Here is a 21,030-nt window from a genome sequence, read left to right as displayed (position 1 = left end):
AATCTATAGTGAAGCAAGATAGAGATTGATTGACTGACTGATTGATTGACTGATAGTTGCCATTATGTCGAATGGTGGATGCTTAAACAGAACCAAAGTATTGGTCACTCGAGCTGCCTTGACAGCAGGTATTTCATTGTATTCCATTTAGAACTACAGTTTGACCATTTTACATGTAAAAATAGAATGCCTAAGCACAACTTTTTAATTAAAAGGAAACAGAAATAAAGACCTTATTATGCAGTCATTCAACCTATGTCTCAACTTGACAATATAATTTGAAAGTTTCACTTGCACAATAGACCTCAAAGTGACTAAACAAGCATAGCCGCTGGATGAATCAAGCTAGCCAAATGAGGCATCCCCTATGGAGGGCGTTCAGGAAGCCGAGTGGTGGCTGCATGGGATGTCAGCCTGGATAATCTTATCATGCAGGCCTTGCACAAGTTTCTTATCTCTAATGCTCTGAGTGGGCGTGAGCAGTACACATTGTCGAACGGTGAAAAAGATGAGTGTTTACAATGATAGATTCACAGACAGGCTTACAACAAATATTTTCACATTGCAGCCAATGTAATATATCTTCTTTTATAATCACCTTACATTCAATAAGTTGAAAAGGATGGCTTGCAACTTGTATGTAAAAATTCTGCAATGTGCTGCACAAAATCTGTACTTACACAGCTCCTTTCTCTACTAACACAGAAGGAGAGGCTAACATTCTCTATCAATAGGACAAATGCAAGCACTGTGACTGAGGCACTAGAAGCATTGGAAATGATTAAAATTTGCTATGAGGAAAACATTAGGATGTCAAAGTCAGAAATAAGGACTGCCACAGGGCGCAGCCACCTAGAACTTTCTGTTAGTTTAAGCTGGCACAATTTCTATTACTGGTGTACCGCAAAAAAGTGTCGGTTCACCGTTACGTTTTTCTTCTTGCCTGCAAGAACATACTGCCTGCAACCAGGTGCAATGCATACCACCAACTTCAGTGTGCATCTGACACCAAACAACTTAAAATTCAATTAAATATTGAGGTTCTATATGACTATGGGCACCACTTTTGTCTTTGTTATCCTTGCCACGATACCACAGTGGGGGGCCCCGCGTTAATTTCGACCACCTGAGCAGAGACATAGCCAGGGATGGGGGCACACAGGGCACGCCCCTCCCCTCACCCTCCCTTTGAAATTTCTGTGTACCAGGATGCTGCCTGCCCTAGGGGAGTCGGCATGACCTCTGAGGGTGTGGGTGCAGCCAGTTGTGACCTCGTGCACCACGGGCAACTTGAAGTATACAATAACTGTGCAACTGCTTCAGTTAAGATTTTCTCTGCAGCTAAGTCGTTCACTGACATAAAACAAACGTTGTGAGCATTCTAGATGAGCAAATTGATGTTCTAGATTAATCAAACATTATGGCCGTAGCGTTCAGTTTAAGCGGAACTTCCGGTAAGCGAGATTTTTCCAAGATTTCTTCAAATTTGTCTTAAAGAGGCCCACCGTAACTTAAATTGTTAAGCACTGGATATCCTATGCTGGATTCACTATAGAGTAGCAGCATGTGACCTATCATGATCCAAAGTCTCGGACTCCTTGTATGCTCTAAACCCTGCAGCCTTAAATGATATACTGATTGTGCAGCGTTCTGGTGAAAAGCCTCTGCTTTGATATGCTCTGAAGGGACACAGGAGAAAATGTTAGTCTGACAAATCACACCCCTGACTATAGCTCTGAATTTCTTTTTGAGCCAAGAGAATAGAGATTGCAATTAAAGACAGCAGCTCTCTTCCTTAACTTTAATTAGCCGCATTGTTAGGCAAGTGTGTGTTACCCATGACTCATGGACTGGGGATTGTTGGCCCAGGACAGGAACCTCGCATGGAATTAGCAATTTTGAAGGTCACATTCTGCCAGCCCGAGTGTGTCAGATAGTAGTGACAAAGGGAGAGCACCACAAGCCCACAAATGTAGCTGTTGGAAATGGAACAGAACAGTGGAAAGAAGTAGCGAGCAAGAGCATCAATAAATATTTTTGTAGGAAAGTTTAAAAGTGCTGCCAAGTCACATTCTCTTCAATTTTTAAACGCATTGTAGTTTGCTTTTCATGTTCAGTACTGCCAGAGTGAGAAATGTCAGTGGTGGCTGGTTCGACACTGTCAAAGCAGTGGCACCACTCTTCCCTCAGATCAGTTCTTCGCAAATGGAAGCTGCGAGTCTAAATTTTGTAGCAATGCTCATTCTGATGCTATTCCTCTTCACACTTCATCAGTGGTCAGAACAACACTCTGTCCCAGATGACGATAAGAGTGGCACAGAAATGAGCGAAAGGCATCGCCACAAAATCACGGCCATGTTCTTAACAGTAGTAGTGCTGTATCCATCATATTAAAATGCGACCCAACCAACTTGGCTTCATGTTTGCCTTCAGTCTCCCTTTAGGGTGTGCGAGAACATAATGCATAAGGGAAAACAGATAACGGTATGTGATAACAGGGAACAAGGTTGATTACCTTTCTCTGCCTCTTGCTGCTTCACCAGCTCAATTCGAGCAAGCTCCCGTTGCTTGGCTTCCCTCTGAAGCTTTTGCTCTTTGGCTGCATCATATTTCACTCCTAAAGAAAAAGACAAAGGCAAGAAGACAATCATGCACCACTGACAATTCAAAATTGGTTAATATTTTATTGTTTTCTTTTTATGCTGCAATGGTCACCGAAAAATTTTACTAACATACACACATGCTTCAAAAAAGTAGCTTTTGACCACCTTTTTTTTACTGAGTGACCGAACATAGACACGCATGAGCATCACAGGTGAAACCCACAAGGACCACCATAACCATGCCCAACATATATATGTGATACGCTGATATATGGTACCACAAAATTGCGATTTAGGCATGGAAAACTTAATGCCTAGCCTATATTGGAATTTTGGTATGCTGGAGAGTTTCCCCAGCTGTGGGCAGTTCAGCAAACCAATGACTAATTAATTAATTAGTCTACTTCCATACACACTTGTGTAACGACCACACCCCCAACTTGCAGCACAATATTTTGAAGAAAAAAAAATTACATTGGAGAAGCAATCGCGCTCAGTGCCCCAATGCCACAAACACACATAGGCGAATTTTCACGTGCTGTATACTGTGCTGCATAGCAGCGGTACTGCATGCCGCTGGGTTAGAACATTCTAACCATTAAAACATACTAAAACATAGGGTTAAAACATTCTAGTAACATGTGAAAGATGACATATTGAACAAACAGCACAGAAAAATAGGACTTACGGAAGACAACAACATGGGCACCATGAACTGACAGTTTAATTGAAGAAATGGAAATATACTGTATATAGAAAAAAGGCGGAAAGCAATGATGATAGCCAATGCAAAAAAAAAAAGATACCTGTGACTCATTAGGCGCCAAATAAGTCGGGAGCTACGGCTGGCCAGCAAATATCACATACTGCACCATGTGGGCAAACCGAAGGCACTTGTGCAGAAAGCAAAGAAGCTAATACCAAAATTTAATAACCAAAAACAAAAGAAAAGCAAAACTAAAGGCGACAATAATAAAATAAAGTGTGGCAGGTGACAATGTGCTTAAAGATTTAAATGTATGCTAGTTGTCAAGATACTGGATTTCCTTGTCATGCCGTGAAACAGACTGCATAATAGCACATGCACAACCTGTCGTTTGAATTATGTATGTTTCCCAAATCGCATGTGTTAGATGTGCATGGTATTTGCAAATTCAAAAGACGAATGTCATTTTATGAAATTCCCCTGACCTGTAGAAGAAGCTATGAGAGGCAAACTGGAAGGTGTCTAAATGACAGGTTGGGTGAACAATCTAACTTGCTAAAAGGCACACGAGGCAGCACTTCGGCCTTGCATTCTAGCGCATGCGGGCATTCACCTCTGTTTGATAGAACTTCCACAATTCACAAATGCCACGGACAGCAAGCACGTGAAATCTGGGAAGCGAACATCATTCAAAATAGAGGTTCCGCATGAGTTACTCTTCAGCACGGCTTTTACTGTACGACAAGGAGATTCTATATCTTGACGACTAGCATCCCCATTAAGCTTTATGTACACTGACACCAGCCACGCTCCTTTTTTACCATTGTCCCCTTTACTTCTGTTCTAGTTGTCTCTTTAGTTACATAGCTGCTTCTTTTTGTTGTCTGTTATCCTTGCCTTTGTTTTTCTTTGTTTACAGGTGCATTCAGTTTGCCCACATGATGCAGTTTACGATACATAGATGCCGGCCGGCTGTAGCTCTTGCCTCATTTGGCGCTGGAGCATTTGTTGAGTTTTCTTGACGCTGACTACCTGTTTGCTGATATTGGCTTTTTTTTATATATATTTCCATTCCTTCAAATAAACTACCAGTTGATAGTCTCGCCTATGCTGTCGTCTTCCATAAGCCATGGTTGTCGGCACTGTTCATTCTATATGTTGATCTTCAACTAACTAGCCCAAATTATCCCTCTTGTGAAAGACAAGCTATCAACATGTACATTTTTCAACTTTTGAATTACTATGTGCAAGGAACGGAGCATAGAAGCAGAAGACTTACCTGACTTTGGAACTATGACCATGTAGATGCCTTCCACCATGGCAGAATAAGTAGCACTGTACAATGACTGCCATGGTATCTTCAATGTGAGCTTTTCTGAAAACGCAAGAAAGGTTACTAAAGTTAGTACAAATGTTCCAAAATCCGGGTGAATTCATGTTTGAAAATAGGTTTACTCCAACTTAACACAACAAATTAAAACAAAAGGATATAGACATTTTGCGACCTATGCAGGTGGCATCTTCATAAATTATGTTGAGTCGGAGTAAACCTATTCTCAATAAAGTAGTCCATGCGCATACTTGAAGTCGAGGTTTTGACGGAAGCCCGTCTGGTGGGGAGGCATCATGAAGAAGGGTGAAAAGAAGGACACCGACCACTGAAAGAATACAAGAAAAGACGCTTCGGCTCCCCTGACAAGAGCCTTGTTCACAATGAAATCAAGGACATGCGGCACAATGTTTAGGTGGCTTTAAAAAATATGACGTAATCAGTGCAGATAATGGGGGGGAGGGTTTCATCATTCTGGTTGAGGGTGCTATCTGCGATTAGAATATTATATATTAGAAAAAGAAAGAAATTTGACTTCAAGACACCACTTGGAATCCCTCCTAATCCAAATGACAGATAGCACCTTCAACCGAAATGATGGAACCCTGCCCCCCCCCATCTACATGTGTTGCTTACATCATGTTTTAAAGCCATATAAACATTGTATCGCACGTCCTTGATTTTATTGTGAACAAGGCTCCCGTCAGGGGAGCCGAAACGTCTTTTCTTGTATTCTTTCAGTGGTCGGTGTCCTTCTTTTTACCCTTCGTCATGCGCATATTTGCTTCATTGCAACTCAATATTGCCACTCAAGCAAGCATGGTTATATTTTTGGGAGCAAGAAATATTATTGACACTTAAAATCCACCTCTGTAACACCATGAGAGAGTGCCTTCCATTTTTTAAGCATTATGCATTATGTGTATAAATCCGTACACAACATATATGATTCAGCAACAACTGCAACACTTTAGTACTGTGGAATGCTCACGAATAAGAAAACATGTGCACAAAGTGCAACAAGGAGGCACTGTGTACTGAAAACAGTGGCGTCACAAGGGGGGGTCAGATTGCCCTGGGTGCAGCCTGCTGAACAGCGGCTGTGCTGTGATTGCCACTCATGCCTTTGTTTTCTGCTCAGATCACAGCTGAATGCGGTAAATGTTGGTGCTCGGGGCAGCTGAATGGGTGGTTAAGAGACATATGTAATGACTCTAGCAACATCACGCAAGATGATGGCGCATTTGTGGCGTAGAGTTGCTGTTCTGTATGTGGCCATTTTGAAGACACTCCGCTGGGCTTCTTTTCCTTATTTATTTATTTATTTTGATGCCTACATTTGCCAAAGGCATCACAGTAGGGAAGGTAACAATACAAAGGATGAATAAATCATGCTAAAATAGCAAAGTCAAATGCTCCAGTCTATATAAAAACGGGCATGACCAAAAAAATAACAAGTGCAAGCTTGAAACGTCATGAATAAGGGCCCACAAGAGCTGCGTCAAAGCCAGCATATAATAATACAAAGAAATATATATATATATATATATATATATATATATATATATATATATATATTCGTCAAACCATAACAAGCCAACAAAAAATGACACGAAGAACAGCCCAGAGAAAGTTCTTTCTTGTTCTTAATTGATGTAAAGAAATGATAAGCGGCAATGAGAGTCGACGAAAAAAATAATTGGCCACAGGTAGGATACGAACCCACATCTTCACATTATATGTGTGTTGCTCTTACCACTTTAGCTACCATGGCGACATTTTAACGCGACAGCGTTAAGGGCCGCATGTCACAGAAAATCCTGCGTTGGTGTCAGCATCAGCAGCCATGGCCGAAAAAATCGGTTCAAACCACGCAGGCCCTCCATGTGGTGCATAGGCACTATTGAACTAACTGAATTTCTCAAAGTAAAATGCGTCAGAAAATTCATAAGGTATGGCTTATACACAACCTACAGACATTATAGTGTCGGATTGTAATGTGAATATACGAGAAAACATAATTGTGTTACACCAAAACTTAGTAGGAGTGGAGCAGCCTGCTCGATTCCATGCAACACCATCAAAAAAAGAACCAGAAACTCGCCTTTATGCATAGCGTTCGCCGCCAGCATTTCCAGAAACATTACGGTTCCATACGCTGCAGTTGCTGGGACGCATGAGCTGCAGTCAAGGTTCTTTTAATGCTATCGCGTTCCGCTCTTAAAGGCGAAGCTTAAGCGTCCTCCCAAGTTTTTACGATCCACTTTGTAGGGTATCTTCTATGTTTGTCTCTTAGAATTAACATCTGGAGTGTTAGCCAGAGCTACGACTCATGGCTATGGCAGTGGACGTAGAGCATCCTATCTAACGCAAACGTAGTACACAAACTTTTTGGGTGAAGGCAACTGGTCAATAAACCCACACATGCCACCTGAAGACTTCAAAGCTGTCGGATTCACGACCCTCTCTATATAATGAACGAGAAGAAGGCAAACCGAGGACACAATTTTGGGAAACTAAGTGCCAAACCAAAAAGAAACAGTTTTTTCATTCACTTTCATTGCAATTTACTTATTTCTTTACTTCAATTAAGAAATAAAAATAATTTCCTCTGTGTTGCCCTTTGTGTCATTGTTTGTTGGCTTGTTATGGCTTGACTAACAAAAAGCGTGCCCCTCGGTTTCCCGTCTTCTCATTCATTCCGTAGCAAGGGTCACGAATCCAGTAGCTTTGATACCTTCAGGTAGCATGTGCATATTTATTGACCAGTTGCCTTCACCCCAAAAGTTCACGTAATATGCAACGCCTGTGGTAGATAGGATGTTGTCCATCTACTGCCATGACGGTGAGTGGTGGCACTGGCTAACACTTCCAGGGTTAATTCTAGTAGACAGAAATAAATACCCAAGAGAGTTAACGGGAAAATGACACCCCAGTAGCTTAACTGACAAGAGCATTGCATGCATAATGAGAAGATATGGGCTCGTATCCCACCTGCGGCCAGTTGTTCTTTCATCCCCTTTCATTTCATTTCTCTACTTCAATTAAGAACTAGAAATAACTTCCTCTGTCGTGTCCTTCATGTCATTGTTTGTTGGCATGATATGGTTTGACCAATAAAAATTTTGCCCCTCGGTTTCCCTTCTCGTTCTCGCATGCGTGTGTAGACTTGAAGCTAAACATTTCGACAGAATTGCCTGTCTGGTTGGGAATCCCTAACCCTGCACATGCATGTGTGTGTCATATAAGAAGCTAACAAACAAAGCCACCAAGGACAACATGGGGGAAATTACTCATACTTACTAACTGAAGTAAAGAAATGATAACTTAATGAAAATGAAAGTGCATGAAAATCAACTGGCCATAGATGGAATTTGAACCCGCCTCTTCACATTACGTGTGTGATAATCTTACCAATTGAGCTACTGTGGCACTGTTTTCCCGTTCACTATCTGGGGTATTTATGTTTTACTGCTAGAACTAACCTTGGGCATTTAGCCAGTGCCAGCACTCACAAACCCAGATGGCGGATGTGGAACATCTTTCTTGCACAGGCGTCACGAGTACGTGATCTATTTGGGTGACAGCAAATGCTCAATAAACCGACACATGCGACCTGAAGGCATCAATGTTGCCGGATTCAAGACCCTTGAAATGTAATGAATGACAAGAAAGGGAACTGAGGGGCCCAATTTTTATTAAATGTATTATAAGAAGCCAACAAACAAAGACACCAAGCACAACATAAGAGAAATTACTTGTACCTAGTAATTGAATTAAATAAATGATAAATTAATGGAAATGAAAGTGGATTAAAGGTCAACTGGCCGCAGGTGGGATATGAACCCAAGTCTTCGCATTATGTGGGCAATGCTCTTACCAATTGAGCTACTGTGGTGCTCTTCTCCCATTCACTTTCTGGGGTACAATGTTTTACCATTAGAACTAACCCTGGGAGTGTTAGCCAGCGTGGCACCACTCAAAAACATAGGCGGTGGATGCGGAACACCCTTTCGGCTGCAGGTGTCACGAGTACATGATCGTTTTGGGTGACAGCAACTGGTCAATAAACCCATGCATGCTACCCGAAGACATCATTGCTGTCAGATTTGAGACACTTGTAATGCAATGGTCGACAAGAAAGGCAACTGAGGGGCCCTATTTTTATTATTCATATCATAAGAAGCCAACAAACAAAGACACCAAGGACAACATAGGGGAAATGGCTTTTACTTACTAAGTGAATTAAAGAAATGATAAATTAATGGAAATGAAAGCGGATGAAAAAACAACTGGCCGCAGGTAGGATACAAACCAACGTCTTCGCATTACAGATGTTCTCACAACACAGATAAGAAAGGGGCTCAAGACTTAAGAGCAATATAAAGTTCAAAACAAGACTGGTGGGCTAGTTGGTACTGCATAACTTGAGGTAAAGGACAAGAGAGCATGTAGGACAACAGAAGGGGACGAAGAAACAGTGCTACTAATAATTGAATTTTTATTGCCCACGGTTAACACATGTGCAATAAAAATTCAGTTGTTAGTAGGACTATGTGTTTGTCCCCTTCTGTTGTCCTACATACTCTCTTGCGCTTTACCATAAGTTGAGGACAATGTTTGGGATACTATCCAGGCCTGGGACAGTATTAGTACTATTTAGATTTTGCATAAGCTTTAGAACTCTATAGCCGTCTATTACGATCTCAGGCGTCTGGTCATATGCAGGGCATAAATAATCCAGCAACTCCTGAGGCATAGCCCTAGAGCAAACAGACTCAAAATACCCGCTGAAATAGTTTGCTTTATTAATATCACCACCAACAACAATATTGTCGTGCGCAAGTGGTGGGATGAAAATATAGTCATGACGGTCAGATTTCACACATTTCCAAAGTTCTTTTGGAATGCTTCTAATCTTTAAGCTAAGAGAGACAAAGAATTCCTTTTTTTGCAATTTTATTGTGTTTTATTTGGTTACTTATCTCTTCTAGAGACAAACATAAATTCTCTTCCTTCTATATGATAAACAAAAGCATCTGGGGGAACAGAGATTACAGAACACTCGCTTGTCTCCCATTTTCATAAAGAAGTAAGATTGACTGTCACATATATCATGTCTTTATATTTGCGCACTCTGTCACTAAAAATTGCACACAGATGCTCAATGTTGTGTTTCTGCATGCAGAGATGGCTTGAAGGCAAGGAAGCTCAAAGGTTGTTTGTTACTAAAGCTTGTAGGGATGCGCGACTCTCACGCGTCCCCTGATATGTTTTCCGGCATAGCTCCCGTCTCCTGTAATGCGGCTTCGCCGCCTGACTTTACTGCAGCGGTCGGTATGCTTGCAGGGTAGTAGGAGAGATGACGCAAGTGTTGCTCTGCTAACGCCACCTAACGGCGGGGTTGCTTGGGCGCAATAAGGAGAGTGCTCTTAATTCCTCTTTGCCTCGGAGTCGGCAAGCGGCGCAGACGTTCTGCGCGTGCGCCGATCCATGCTTCTGCGAGACCGTCTCGTGAGGTCTACCCCGGAATGGATGAACACGATCGCTCGAACGCGCCACCGTACACGCGAACGACCAGGCGTTGGTGTCCAGCATGGGGAGAACATACTTGCTCGTTATCCGGTCGCAGTGAGTCGGACTTCCGCGATTTGTGGCGCGCCCATCGGCACCCCAACGTGGACCTCTTGGGGCATTGGACAGTTATGCTTCGTTCAAGACCTTTGTTTGAGCCGAAGCGTAGGGCTAGCGTGGATTGTGGTCGATAGTGGCGGCGGCGTGCTTTCTTAAGCGAGGTGACGGTGGCTGTAGTGTGTTTGAACTTTTCAACATGCTAAGCCTTTTCGCAAATGATTTTTTTAAATGACATTCGTCGGTACGAGAGCCACGTGGTCTACAACCTGGGAGAGCGAGGCTTAGCGCCCGCGGAGCATTGGCAAGCCTGAAGCGAGTGAGTACGGGAGCCTCGTGGGTGGTCCGAATTTCTTATGTAAATAGCTTCTTCTATCTCTTTGTCTCTGATGAAGTCACGGCTCTGGGAGCTGGGCGGCAGCGGGCAACGGGTGCTGCTACGGGCTGACTGGTATTGCAGCCTCGCACCAGGAGATACCAACACCGTCTGGGACGGTGGGCGCCGTCAACTCGGATGCTGTGTGCACCGAGCGGGGTAGGACCACCTAACAGAGCTGATGTCTCCTCGCGGCTGCCTGTTTTGCGCCATTTTGGGTGTTGTTTTTTGGATGCCAGTTGTTGTCAGGGTAGCGATGCTTTAGGCCTAAGGCTTTACGAAGCTGCATGTCGCACGTGGAGAGACCCAACCTGATGGACCGTGGCGTTGAGGTGTTGCACTTTGCTTCCCTCATTCTAGTTAGCCTCGCACGAATTGAAATTATTTGTTCGACACAAGGAAGCGAGCTACGTTCACGTGAACTTAGCATCTGAGTAGCTGCCTGATCTTTTGCTAGTCGAGTTGAACATCATACCATGTGGGCGATGCACATGCAGAATTCCTCTCACTTGCACTACTTTAAGTGTTTGTCAAGTGCGTTGAGTGTACGCGGCGTGAGTGGTTTGCTGTCACCTGCATATCGTCTGCGCTGCTGCCCCGGACTACGCTCGAGCGACCCCGGGCATGGTAATGCTGTGACCAGCTCGGCGCAGCGACTTCAGCGGCTGCCTGTATATGGCTCGCAACCCTCGGCGGCAGAGAAAAGAGCCAGTGGTCGCCAACAGCTACTGTGGCTCTCGCCAGTACGGCACGTCGGCGCGAGCGACACTTGCTCGCACTGACTACTGCGTCGCCGTATCCGGAGTCCTGGCCTGGAATCATGCCATCGAGTTTGCAGAGCGGCTGCTGTGACCAGCGGACGCCAGCGCTGTACCCAAGGACAATGTCAGCTCGCATGTTATGGACAGCGTGTGGGCATTTCGTTGGTGCAGCCACTGTTGCACGTACTACCCTATTCGCGAAGCACGCGTTGATGTTAGACCGTGTGACATGTTTCGCCGGAATATGTAGTGATTTAAGGTTGGGGGGATGTGGTGATGCCCGAGTCTCACGCGTCTCCCGATATTTCTCACATAGCTCCTGTAATCCGGCTTCGCTGCGTGTCTTTACTGCTGTGGTCGGTATGCTTGCAGGGTAGTACGAGAGATGGCGCGATGGATGGACGATATGAGCGTCCCCTTTGGAATGGGGCGGTGGGTTGCGCCACCAAGCTCTTACTATTATACTGCCTAATGTCCTACCTAGGTTAAACAATAAAAAACGGGAAAAAAAACTCCCACAACCAAATTTTCGGATCCCCTATTGCGAACTGTGCTTTTGTACGTCTCCGTTTTTTGTCATTTCCCTACTTTTCTTCCACCAATCCTCCAATCGCCCCTTACTAATCCCTATTGCGGACATGTTTACTTTTCCACTGCTCTTTCTAAACCAAAGGGCTTCAAGGAGGCCAGTGGTGCCTAAATCGACCGCTGGGTAGACGTCCTCACATTCTAATAAAACATACTCCATAGTTTCCCTAGCTTTACCACAGCAAGCACATGCTTCTTCCTTCTTATATCTCACTTTATAGGTGCGTGTCCTAAGGCATCACAATCTCGTTTTGAAAAGTAATGAGCTTCCCTTTGAGTTATCATAAATTGTTTCTTTCCCGATTTCGTTTTTTCCTCTTAAATAGTTACTCATGGCAGGTTTCTTTTCCATTGCCACCATCCATGAGATTATTTCAGCCTTTATGACTTTCCGTATCACCTTTTTTGTTGCTGTGTTGCCCACCCTACAGGCCGCATACTTGATGGTAAGCTTCCTAGTTCTTTTTCTCCACTGTGAGTCAATGTTTTTCCTGTACAGATACCTCAACACTCTCCCAGCCCATTGACTTTCTTCCATATTCCTCAGTCGTTCTTCATACTCAATTTTACTGCAAGCTTCCCTCACTTCAAAACTAGTGCAGCCCATATCACCCTGCACAGCGAGTGTTGCTCTGCTAACACCACCTAACAGCGGGGTTACATGGGCGCAAAAAGGAGAGGGCTCTTCCTCTTTGCCTCGGGGTCGGCAAGCAGCGCGGACGTTCTGCGCATGCGCCGATTCATGCTTCTGTGAGACTGTCCCGTGAGGCCTACCCCGGAATGGACGAACACGATCATTTGAATGCGCCACCGTTTGCATGAATATGCATGCGAGCGACCAGACGTTGGTGGCCAGCATGGGGCGAACATATACGCTCGTTATCTGGTCGCGGTGAGTCGGGCTTCTGCGAATTGTCGAGCGCCCATCGGCATGTTGTGGATAGCAACTCGGCTAGCAGGCATTAGTCTATGTAAGGAGCAACAAATGCCCTTGTAATTGTTTGCACAACTGTGTTGTCGTTCCTTTGTCCCAAGAGCACAGGTAAGAACCCCACAAGCGTTGGAAAATGGCTACTCCATTTCCAAAGGCATAAATGGCCGGCCATTTAAGATGGGTAGGACGTCAGACTTTTATAACTTTTTCAATTTCCCTCAAATGAAAATTTCTTAAAACTTTAGAGAGTTTAGTAAAGGCATTCCTTATGCATGCTATGCTTTATCTAAATATACTGGGACGTGTTGTATTCGTAAACTTTTATATTTATCCATTTTAGTACTTTCGTCAAGGAATATGTCAAAATACCTAACGTAATCAACTAGTGCTTTGAAAGTTCGGTCTAATGTTCACAAATTGGTGCTTTGGCTGAACTAAAGAAAATGTATTCACATTGTAATTTCGCTTCAAAATAAAGTTCACAACATTCACATCTCCGCATAAAAGCAAATTGGCAAGAAAACTTTTTTTATTGAAGAAAATCTACTTAAAGGAATCCTGTACCACTTTTTATTGAACTCGAGAAATGCATTGCCGTTAAAACAAACTATTTCAAAAATACCTTGCTACAAAAATATAAGAAGCCAACAAACACTGGCACCAAGGACAACATAGGGGAAATTACTTGTGCTTAATGAATGAAATAAAGAAACGATAAATTAATGGAAATGAAAGCGGATGAAAAAACAACTTGCCGCAAGTAGGGAACGATCCCACAACCTTCGTATTACGCGTGCGATGCTCTACCAAATGAGCTACCGCGGTGTCGTTTCCCCATCCACTTGGGATAATTTATGTTTCCTAGTAGAACTCTGGGAGTGTTAGCCAGCGCCACCACTCACAAACCTTGGTGGCGGATGCGGAACATCCTCTCTGTCGCAGGTGTCACGAGAATGTGATCTTTCTGGGTGAAGGCAACCAGTCAATAAACCCACACATGCTACCTGAAGGCATCAATGTTGCCGGATACGAGACCCTCATTATGTAACGAATGAGAAGAAAGGGACTTAAATGAAGGGCCCGATTTTTATTAGTCATATCATAAGAAGCCAACAAATATTGACCTCAAGGACAACATAGGGGAAATTACTTGTGCTTAATAAATGAAATAAAGTAATGATAAATTAATGGTAATGAAAGTGGATGAAAAAAAAAACTTGCTGCAGGTGAGGAACAATCCCGCAACCTTCACATTACACGTGCGATGCTCTACCTGTGCTAAAGGGCACTAGATAGCTACTAGGAAACAAATACCCAAGAAAGTGGATGGGGAAACGGCACTGCAGTAGCTCAAATGGTAGAGCATCGTACGCGTAATGTGAAGGTTGTGGGATCGTTCCCCATTTGCGGCAAGTTGTTTTTTCATTCACTTTTATTTCCATTAATTAAGCACAAGTATTTTTCCCTATGTTGTCCTTGGCATCAGTGTTTGTTGGCTTCTTATGATATGACTAATAAAAATCGGGCCCTTCGGTTAACCCCCTTTCTTCTCGCTTGCTACAAAAGTATTTCAATGCGTTCAGCAGAAACAGAATTATTGGTAAATCAAATATCGCCTAGGACCCCTATTGCAGTGCTCCCGATCCTTCATCAATGCCTTGGACTGCAAAAGCCATGGTGAAGCGTGGTGGTGGCCACAACGCTTTGCCTACTGAACGTCACTGTGCCATGCAGTTCACTTATGAATTTGCATGTTCACATAGACGCCACTACTTTTAATTTTTACGCTTACAATGCCCAAAGCTCAGAGGCTATCCCTCAGCTTATGGTTGAGTTCACGGTGTCTCATACCAGTTATGTGCTAAAGGGCACTAGATAGTTATGCACAGCTATTCTCGCCCCGACTGACATGAGTAGCACATTTTCTTACACACTTTTCTCTATGACAATCACACAATTTAAGAGGGTTAAGCAAACTTCATCTTGATGTTTGCTCATGTGAGTACATCATCAGCGTACACATTGGCTAAGCGATAGATATCGCACTCCATACTCACGTTGACTATTATAGTGACACATGCGTCTGCAATCACGCGTTTGCAATCACGCGTCTGCACACGCGTCTGCAATCTGTGTGCAACCCGGGAAGCAAACAACCTGTTCGACACAAGTTGGTACTCAGGCCTTGAGTCATGTCAGCCACAGATACCAATTAGATCATGCTGTTGTCCTCAGCAAGCTGCAGGAGCTCAGCAAACGGGCTCATCTTGGCGGCCACAATATCTAAGCTATGGTGCAGACGTGGCCACATGCAATTGTAATAGCTAACTATGTACATGACAGAGCTGAAATGTGCGCTCGCAACTCATGTGCTCCAGTCTGGCCATGTTATGTGGTGCAAACCACCTACTTTCTTCTGCACCAGATTGATCAATGGATAGTAGCCACATACAAATTGCGCATTTTGAGCAATAGCTCAATAAGAAGCGAAGTCTGCCATGAAGTCTAGCGAGAAACGTCCAGGAGTAAGCATGCACTGGCAAGCGTATGTGTGGTCTGACCTTAAGTTTCACATGGTTCGAGGCTAGCCGAGTGTTCAAAATTAGCAAGACCCGACAGCTATGGCAGTTATTGAGGCCAAAGTTTCATCCCTATGCAGGGGGGCGCGGCCAAGCATTAGCAGACGATAGTCATTGATAGTAATGATAGTCATACCTCCAAAAGTACATAATTACAATCAGAATTCGAAATGCAGCTTTTAGTTTACTTTAGCCTTTTACATAAACTGCATGAATAAATATTTTGCCATTTGCATTCGACAGAATATGCCACAAGCTTTTTCATAAGCTCAAATAATTTGTTACTGACATTAAGCTGCTTAACTGGCTATTTGCGCTCAAGGACCCAATTTTTAGCTTTTAATCATGCGCAGCCATCTCATGTCAATGTATCTCAGGAGTCCCCCGAGGCTCAGTACTGGGCCCATTGTTATTCGTTGTTTATATTAATGGTGTCATTGAGGCTATTGAAACTTTCCAGTTAAAATTAGGTTGTACGTTGATGTTTATGTGCTTTACTCTAGTGTCTCGAGCCGAAATGATCACGAAAATTTAAATAAGGTATTTTCCCTCTTTTGCGACTCACGTCTGATGTAATGACATCATCAGGCAATATTGTCACGTGACAATGCCATTATTATCGTATATTCTAATTACAATCCAAAGCTATCATGTCTGCAGCTTGTGTGTAAATCATACTTTACGAATTTTCTGATGCAATTTGAGAAATTCAATTAGTTCAATAACGCACTAGCGCCTGATGGAGGGCTTAGGAGGATGAGGATGTACAGTGCACTTGAGTACACGTGCATGTGCATAATGTATGTGTGCACACAATGCATCTATCCTTGATGCATGGGCACTTTGCCCATGGCACCTAATGCACAGCATGTGCTGTGACAGTAATCAACATTAGGCAATTTTAGATTCTCCGGGATTTGGATAAACGCAAGCAGACTGCTGTTTTACAGGATGAGAAGACGCACAAACAGCCTGCATGGTGCAGCCACTTGGTGGCGCAGAGCTCAACCAGACAAATACAGTTAATATTGCAGCAATCCAATGTATTTTACTTTGCTGCTGGCATAAATTTTCGGCAGCAATGCAATTATGCCGCTGCCAAAAATTCACACCAGCCGCGAAGTAGAACACACTTGGTTATTGCAATATTAGCCCTGTGTCTGGCTGAGCTCTGCACCACCAGGTGGCTGCACCGTGCAGGCCAGTCATGTATGCGCCTCCGCTCATCCAGTAAAGTGCCTAATCCACTTGCGTTTACCTGAATAATGGACACGCTAAAGCTCTCTATTATGCAAACACTGTCCAAAAACTCCGCCAAGCAACCGCAGCCACTCAAACAGCCCTCAAATGGTTGCTGGAAGAGGGCTTTATTCTTCAATTTCCGTGTGACAGAAATATGGTTTATCATATATTCAAATTACAATCCACAGCTATCGTGTCTGCAGCTTGTGTGCAAGTTGTACTTTACGAATTCTCTGACGGAATTTACTTTGAAAAATTCAATTAGCCCAATAAGGAATGGGCATGTGCTGCACTACTGCACACGTGGATGCACGAATGCCGTACTTCGCTTGAGGTGACGATGCTTGTCTAACATCGTCTAACGTCGGTCATGCTCAGTCATGCATCCACTTTCACAGGGTGAAATGGAGGCAAATTTTTTCTTCATTAAATGAAATACTTTTTCTTTACAAAAATGAAAAGATTTTTTGGAGCGAATTGCTTACCATCTTAAGTATGCTAATGCCTAAAGGAAAATTTGAACATATGAACATAATTGAACATTTCAGTTATAAGTACAGTTTGTATTGTGCAGGGCATTGTCTACTTTATGTCATTTTAACTTCTAACTTATTGTCACAATTAAATGTCGTACGAAATCTGGCCGCAGAAACCCACACTGGACAGTTAAGCTAGATAAAGTTCGATTTTGATATGTCTGGTCATCCAGCAAAAACATGCCGTGTCGTGATCTCTGGTTCAGAAAACAATGCTTTGCACATGGTGCTTCCAACGAGGGTGAGAACTCCAAGCAACTTGTATGGCTACATCCATTCAGGGACATAAACTGAAGTCGCCATTCTGCAATACTGGCTATTTTACAGGCTGCCATAAGATGCGAGACAGTTCACCTGCCAACTCCGAGTTTACTCAGTGCGAGAACATGCGAATACTAAGGTACTGCTTTGTGCTAGATGCCTGTTTCAGTCTTTACGTGTCTATGAATCTAACCCGTTGTAGTATATGATGTGAGAGCAATTCTGAGTGTTCGTGTGTCACCTACAAGTATTTCTAACTGCAATTTGAATGTGTTACTTTTTTTCCAGGTAAATTAATTATGCCTATAAGAGGTTAATGTATAATATTTTAGCTGCTAACTGTGGGTTCAGAGTTTTCAGTGGCAATTTTCCAGAATGTTTACAAAATGTCAGATGTCAAAAATGTCATCACATTGTCTTATTTTTACAGAAAGAAATGCCAAATTACAGTAAAAATGAAAAGCGTTGCCCTTCTAAATTACTTCACATTCACTATACAAAATATATGTTAAGAAATAAAAGGGAGTGGCAAGAGAAAGAGGGCAAGGGAGGGGGGTTACAAGCTGAGCAGCCACACCGGGTGCCAGGAAGCCAAGTGACGCCAATGCTGTGAAATGTGTGGTGGACCACAACGTACCTATGTGACCGTATGCGACACGGAAAGGTAGATCAAGATCATCAATGGCACTTTGCTTGATGTCCAGATCTTTCAAATTGATGTCTCCTGCATAAAGACAGACCCAAGCATTAGTATTGCTTTAAAAAGTTGTTCCAAACTGGTACAAGAAGGAAAATATTTAAAGAGCAATTAGTTGGAGCTGCTTGCCCCTTGAGCACCAGAAACATGGCTTTCCTCATACTGGTACAACTCGAGCTCCAGCAGTAGCCTAAATGACAAAAGCCTTTCCCACAGATCTTCAAATACCCATACTCTGTGAGAACAAGACCTACCAGGATATTTCCTAATCTCATCAGGTAATCTATTTCTCTACAACCCTTGACTGTGATTACTTATCTTTGGCTTCAATTATGTTATTGGATGACCACTTATGTGTTCTAGATCATTACAAATTGCTTAGCTCAGTTCCACTCTAATAAAGTATCCCCATAGCCATTTGATCCATAAACCAAACATCAAACATGTCATAACCAATGTTCACGAGAACCTGACCTCAGGCCATTCAGTTTATATGTAAGAAATACATAGTAGTGTAGATTTAGACAACCACAAAGACAGGCCAGGCACAGCCTTGCTGGGCCATTTTCTTGTGTTATGGATGTTTCAATTCATGCTATTATACCTTCAAAACATAACAAATTTAGGATATTTCAATAGAATGCAGGAATATGATGTTACACTAGGTGGTAATGATGGCATTCAACAGAATGGAAAGGCAGGAATGTGTTGCACTGAAAGTGGCCCAAATGGACAATGCAACCACACACATATCTTTCAAACTTTCGCATGTATGCAATAGATGAGTAAAAATAGACCCTCTGAAGTGGTCACCTATTCTCACTTGTTAGCCAGGCTCTGTGGCATGTACAAAAAGCAAGTGTTTTGTGGTAATGATATTTTTCTTTAAAGCCATGAAAACTGTGTTTCTTGTTTTCTTGAGCATTCGTGCTCTTACATGAAATGTGGTTTTTAAAGTGACAGCCCTCAATTCCATTAAACATAATTACAGATAAATGTGAAACAGTGACTCATGTATAAGTAGGAAGCACGTCTACAACAAGAGCCCACAACACAGGATGTAGCCTGTCTAGGCAGTACACAACATGCTGACTATGGCACTAACACTGCTATGTAAATGCATGACAAGCAGCTATACTGTCTATACAAAGGAGTAAAATATGACAAACAAGATAACGCACAGTGTGGTTGCAGAGCATCGCATAATAAGCACATGTCACAAGGGTGTGCTGTATGGGCACCTTCTGATCTCAATTGAAATAGAGCCATTGATGGCCCAGGGAGAAGGGGTGCGTGTGCTGGAGCTGGGTGTGTGCGCTAGAAGGAACGCAAACGAAGCACAGATAACTAACTTATCCTTGGCACGTTTATTGTAGCCTCGAATCCAAACCTACACTGCGAGAAATGCACAAGACAACAATGATGCACGTGTGCCTGGCACCATTAATTATGCAGCGTGCAGGACATGCGCGGGTAAGTAGCTCAAGCCGTCATACAAGAAAAAAAAAAGATAAGGAAGAAGTCCATAATAAGAACCACATCTAACTAAAACAGTGCTGGTGATCACTGACTGAACACCACGCGACTTCGACATATTGCTTCGTCTTGTGCACGGTGTAAGAATTTTTACACCATGGTCTGTTGCTTTAGTCTCTTGGCGTACGCAGCTTGTAAGCGTTCTTTCGGTATAGTGCGTACAGCTGTAGCTCCATGACGCACCGAGGTAAAAAATAGAAAATCTCTGGTGCAGGTGGTGCCGACGCGCCGCACTGTACGCGATCGTTCTTGTCACGGTGCATGTTGACAGATAAACAGCTGCACGGCTCTACCAACTAACAGCACTGCAAGCTATTGTGACTCGCACTCGGAGAATTGAAACTCACCTCCCCATATTCCCAACTTGAGCTGGGACGTGTCCAAGTTCTCAATGTAGTCTCCAAGAACGTAGTTGACAAGCTCGACAACCACCGATTCGAAAACCATTGTTGGTCGCCGGCTGGACGAGAAAGGTATAGGAACGATCCTTAGCTAGATATTCCGTGGCGCATGTCATGCAGCGAGCGTCGAATGCCCTGCACGCTCAGGGCTCGCGTTGCGAACTGGCAACTCCCTCACGTGCCGTTCGCTCGCCCTCTCGCTCTCCCCAATGTGGCGCGGATGTGCGCGCGCAGTCACGCCCCCTTCTGGGGTCAGATGCAACATGCAGAGACAAGAGGTGGGATAACCAAATTTTGAGGCCCTCGAACAGCTTTCCTCGCAATCAGCAATTCGCAAACGTTTACTGTATCTGCCAACTCCTACCGAACAGATTGGTGCTTGCTCTCTGTTACAATCTCTGTGTTTAACAATGTGAAGACTCGAGTGTTTTGCGTCTTTTTTTTCTTTCCTATTGTGTTTCGATTATTAGGGGCTGCACTATCCTGCTCTGCGAGCAAAAGAACATTCCAAACAAAAAAAAAAGGGGGGGGGGAGAGCAACGAAAACGGGGCAGGTGATACGGGATACTTCATTTGCTCACTCGTTCGATCGCCTATTTGCTGAGCGATCCTACAGCGCAAATGCAACCTTTCTGTCCCTGTGTCTTGATGGACTTTTCCCTATTTTCTCCTGTGATGTTCTTGTAGATGTTTTGTGGTTCCCTGCGCGTGGAAAATTTTGGGCAACGATGTACGTTCCCCGAGCACTCGGTTGATCAAAAATTACGTTACCCGAATCACGACACGCTGAAGTAACCTCGGCGAGTCACCTCGAAAAAGTAAATAAAAATACTCGCGTAATGATACCGT

General features: G+C 43.4%; 1 protein-coding gene across 5 annotated transcripts in view; it reads right to left on the bottom strand.

Moving 5' to 3' along the window:
• The window catches only part of Vps13 (vacuolar protein sorting 13C), a 226,901-nt gene extending 206,525 nt beyond the window's left edge, over positions 1–20,376 (bottom strand). For 4 of the 5 annotated variants that reach the window (XM_055070801.2, XM_055070803.2, XM_055070804.2 and 1 more), the window contains exons 1-4: positions 20,128–20,373; positions 18,185–18,271; positions 4,589–4,684; positions 2,516–2,617 (exon numbers count right to left, since the gene is read on the bottom strand). In XM_055070801.2, the coding sequence (XP_054926776.1) occupies positions 2,516–2,617; positions 4,589–4,684; positions 18,185–18,271; positions 20,128–20,227 (385 nt within the window). In that variant the 5' untranslated portion in view covers positions 20,228–20,373. Of the gene's footprint in view, positions 1–2,515; positions 2,618–4,588; positions 4,685–18,184; positions 18,272–20,127 lie in introns of all 5 variants that reach the window. The other variant, XM_055070805.2, reaches the window with a different exon arrangement.
• Between the last annotated feature and the right edge of the window lie 654 nt (positions 20,377–21,030).

Source organism: Dermacentor andersoni, chromosome 5 (genome assembly GCF_023375885.2).
Source record: "Dermacentor andersoni chromosome 5, qqDerAnde1_hic_scaffold, whole genome shotgun sequence".
In the NCBI taxonomy this organism is placed as follows: domain Eukaryota; kingdom Metazoa; phylum Arthropoda; class Arachnida; order Ixodida; family Ixodidae; genus Dermacentor; species Dermacentor andersoni.
The sequence above is the reverse complement of the archived record's forward strand: the minus strand, read 5'-3'. Positions and strand labels throughout refer to the sequence as shown.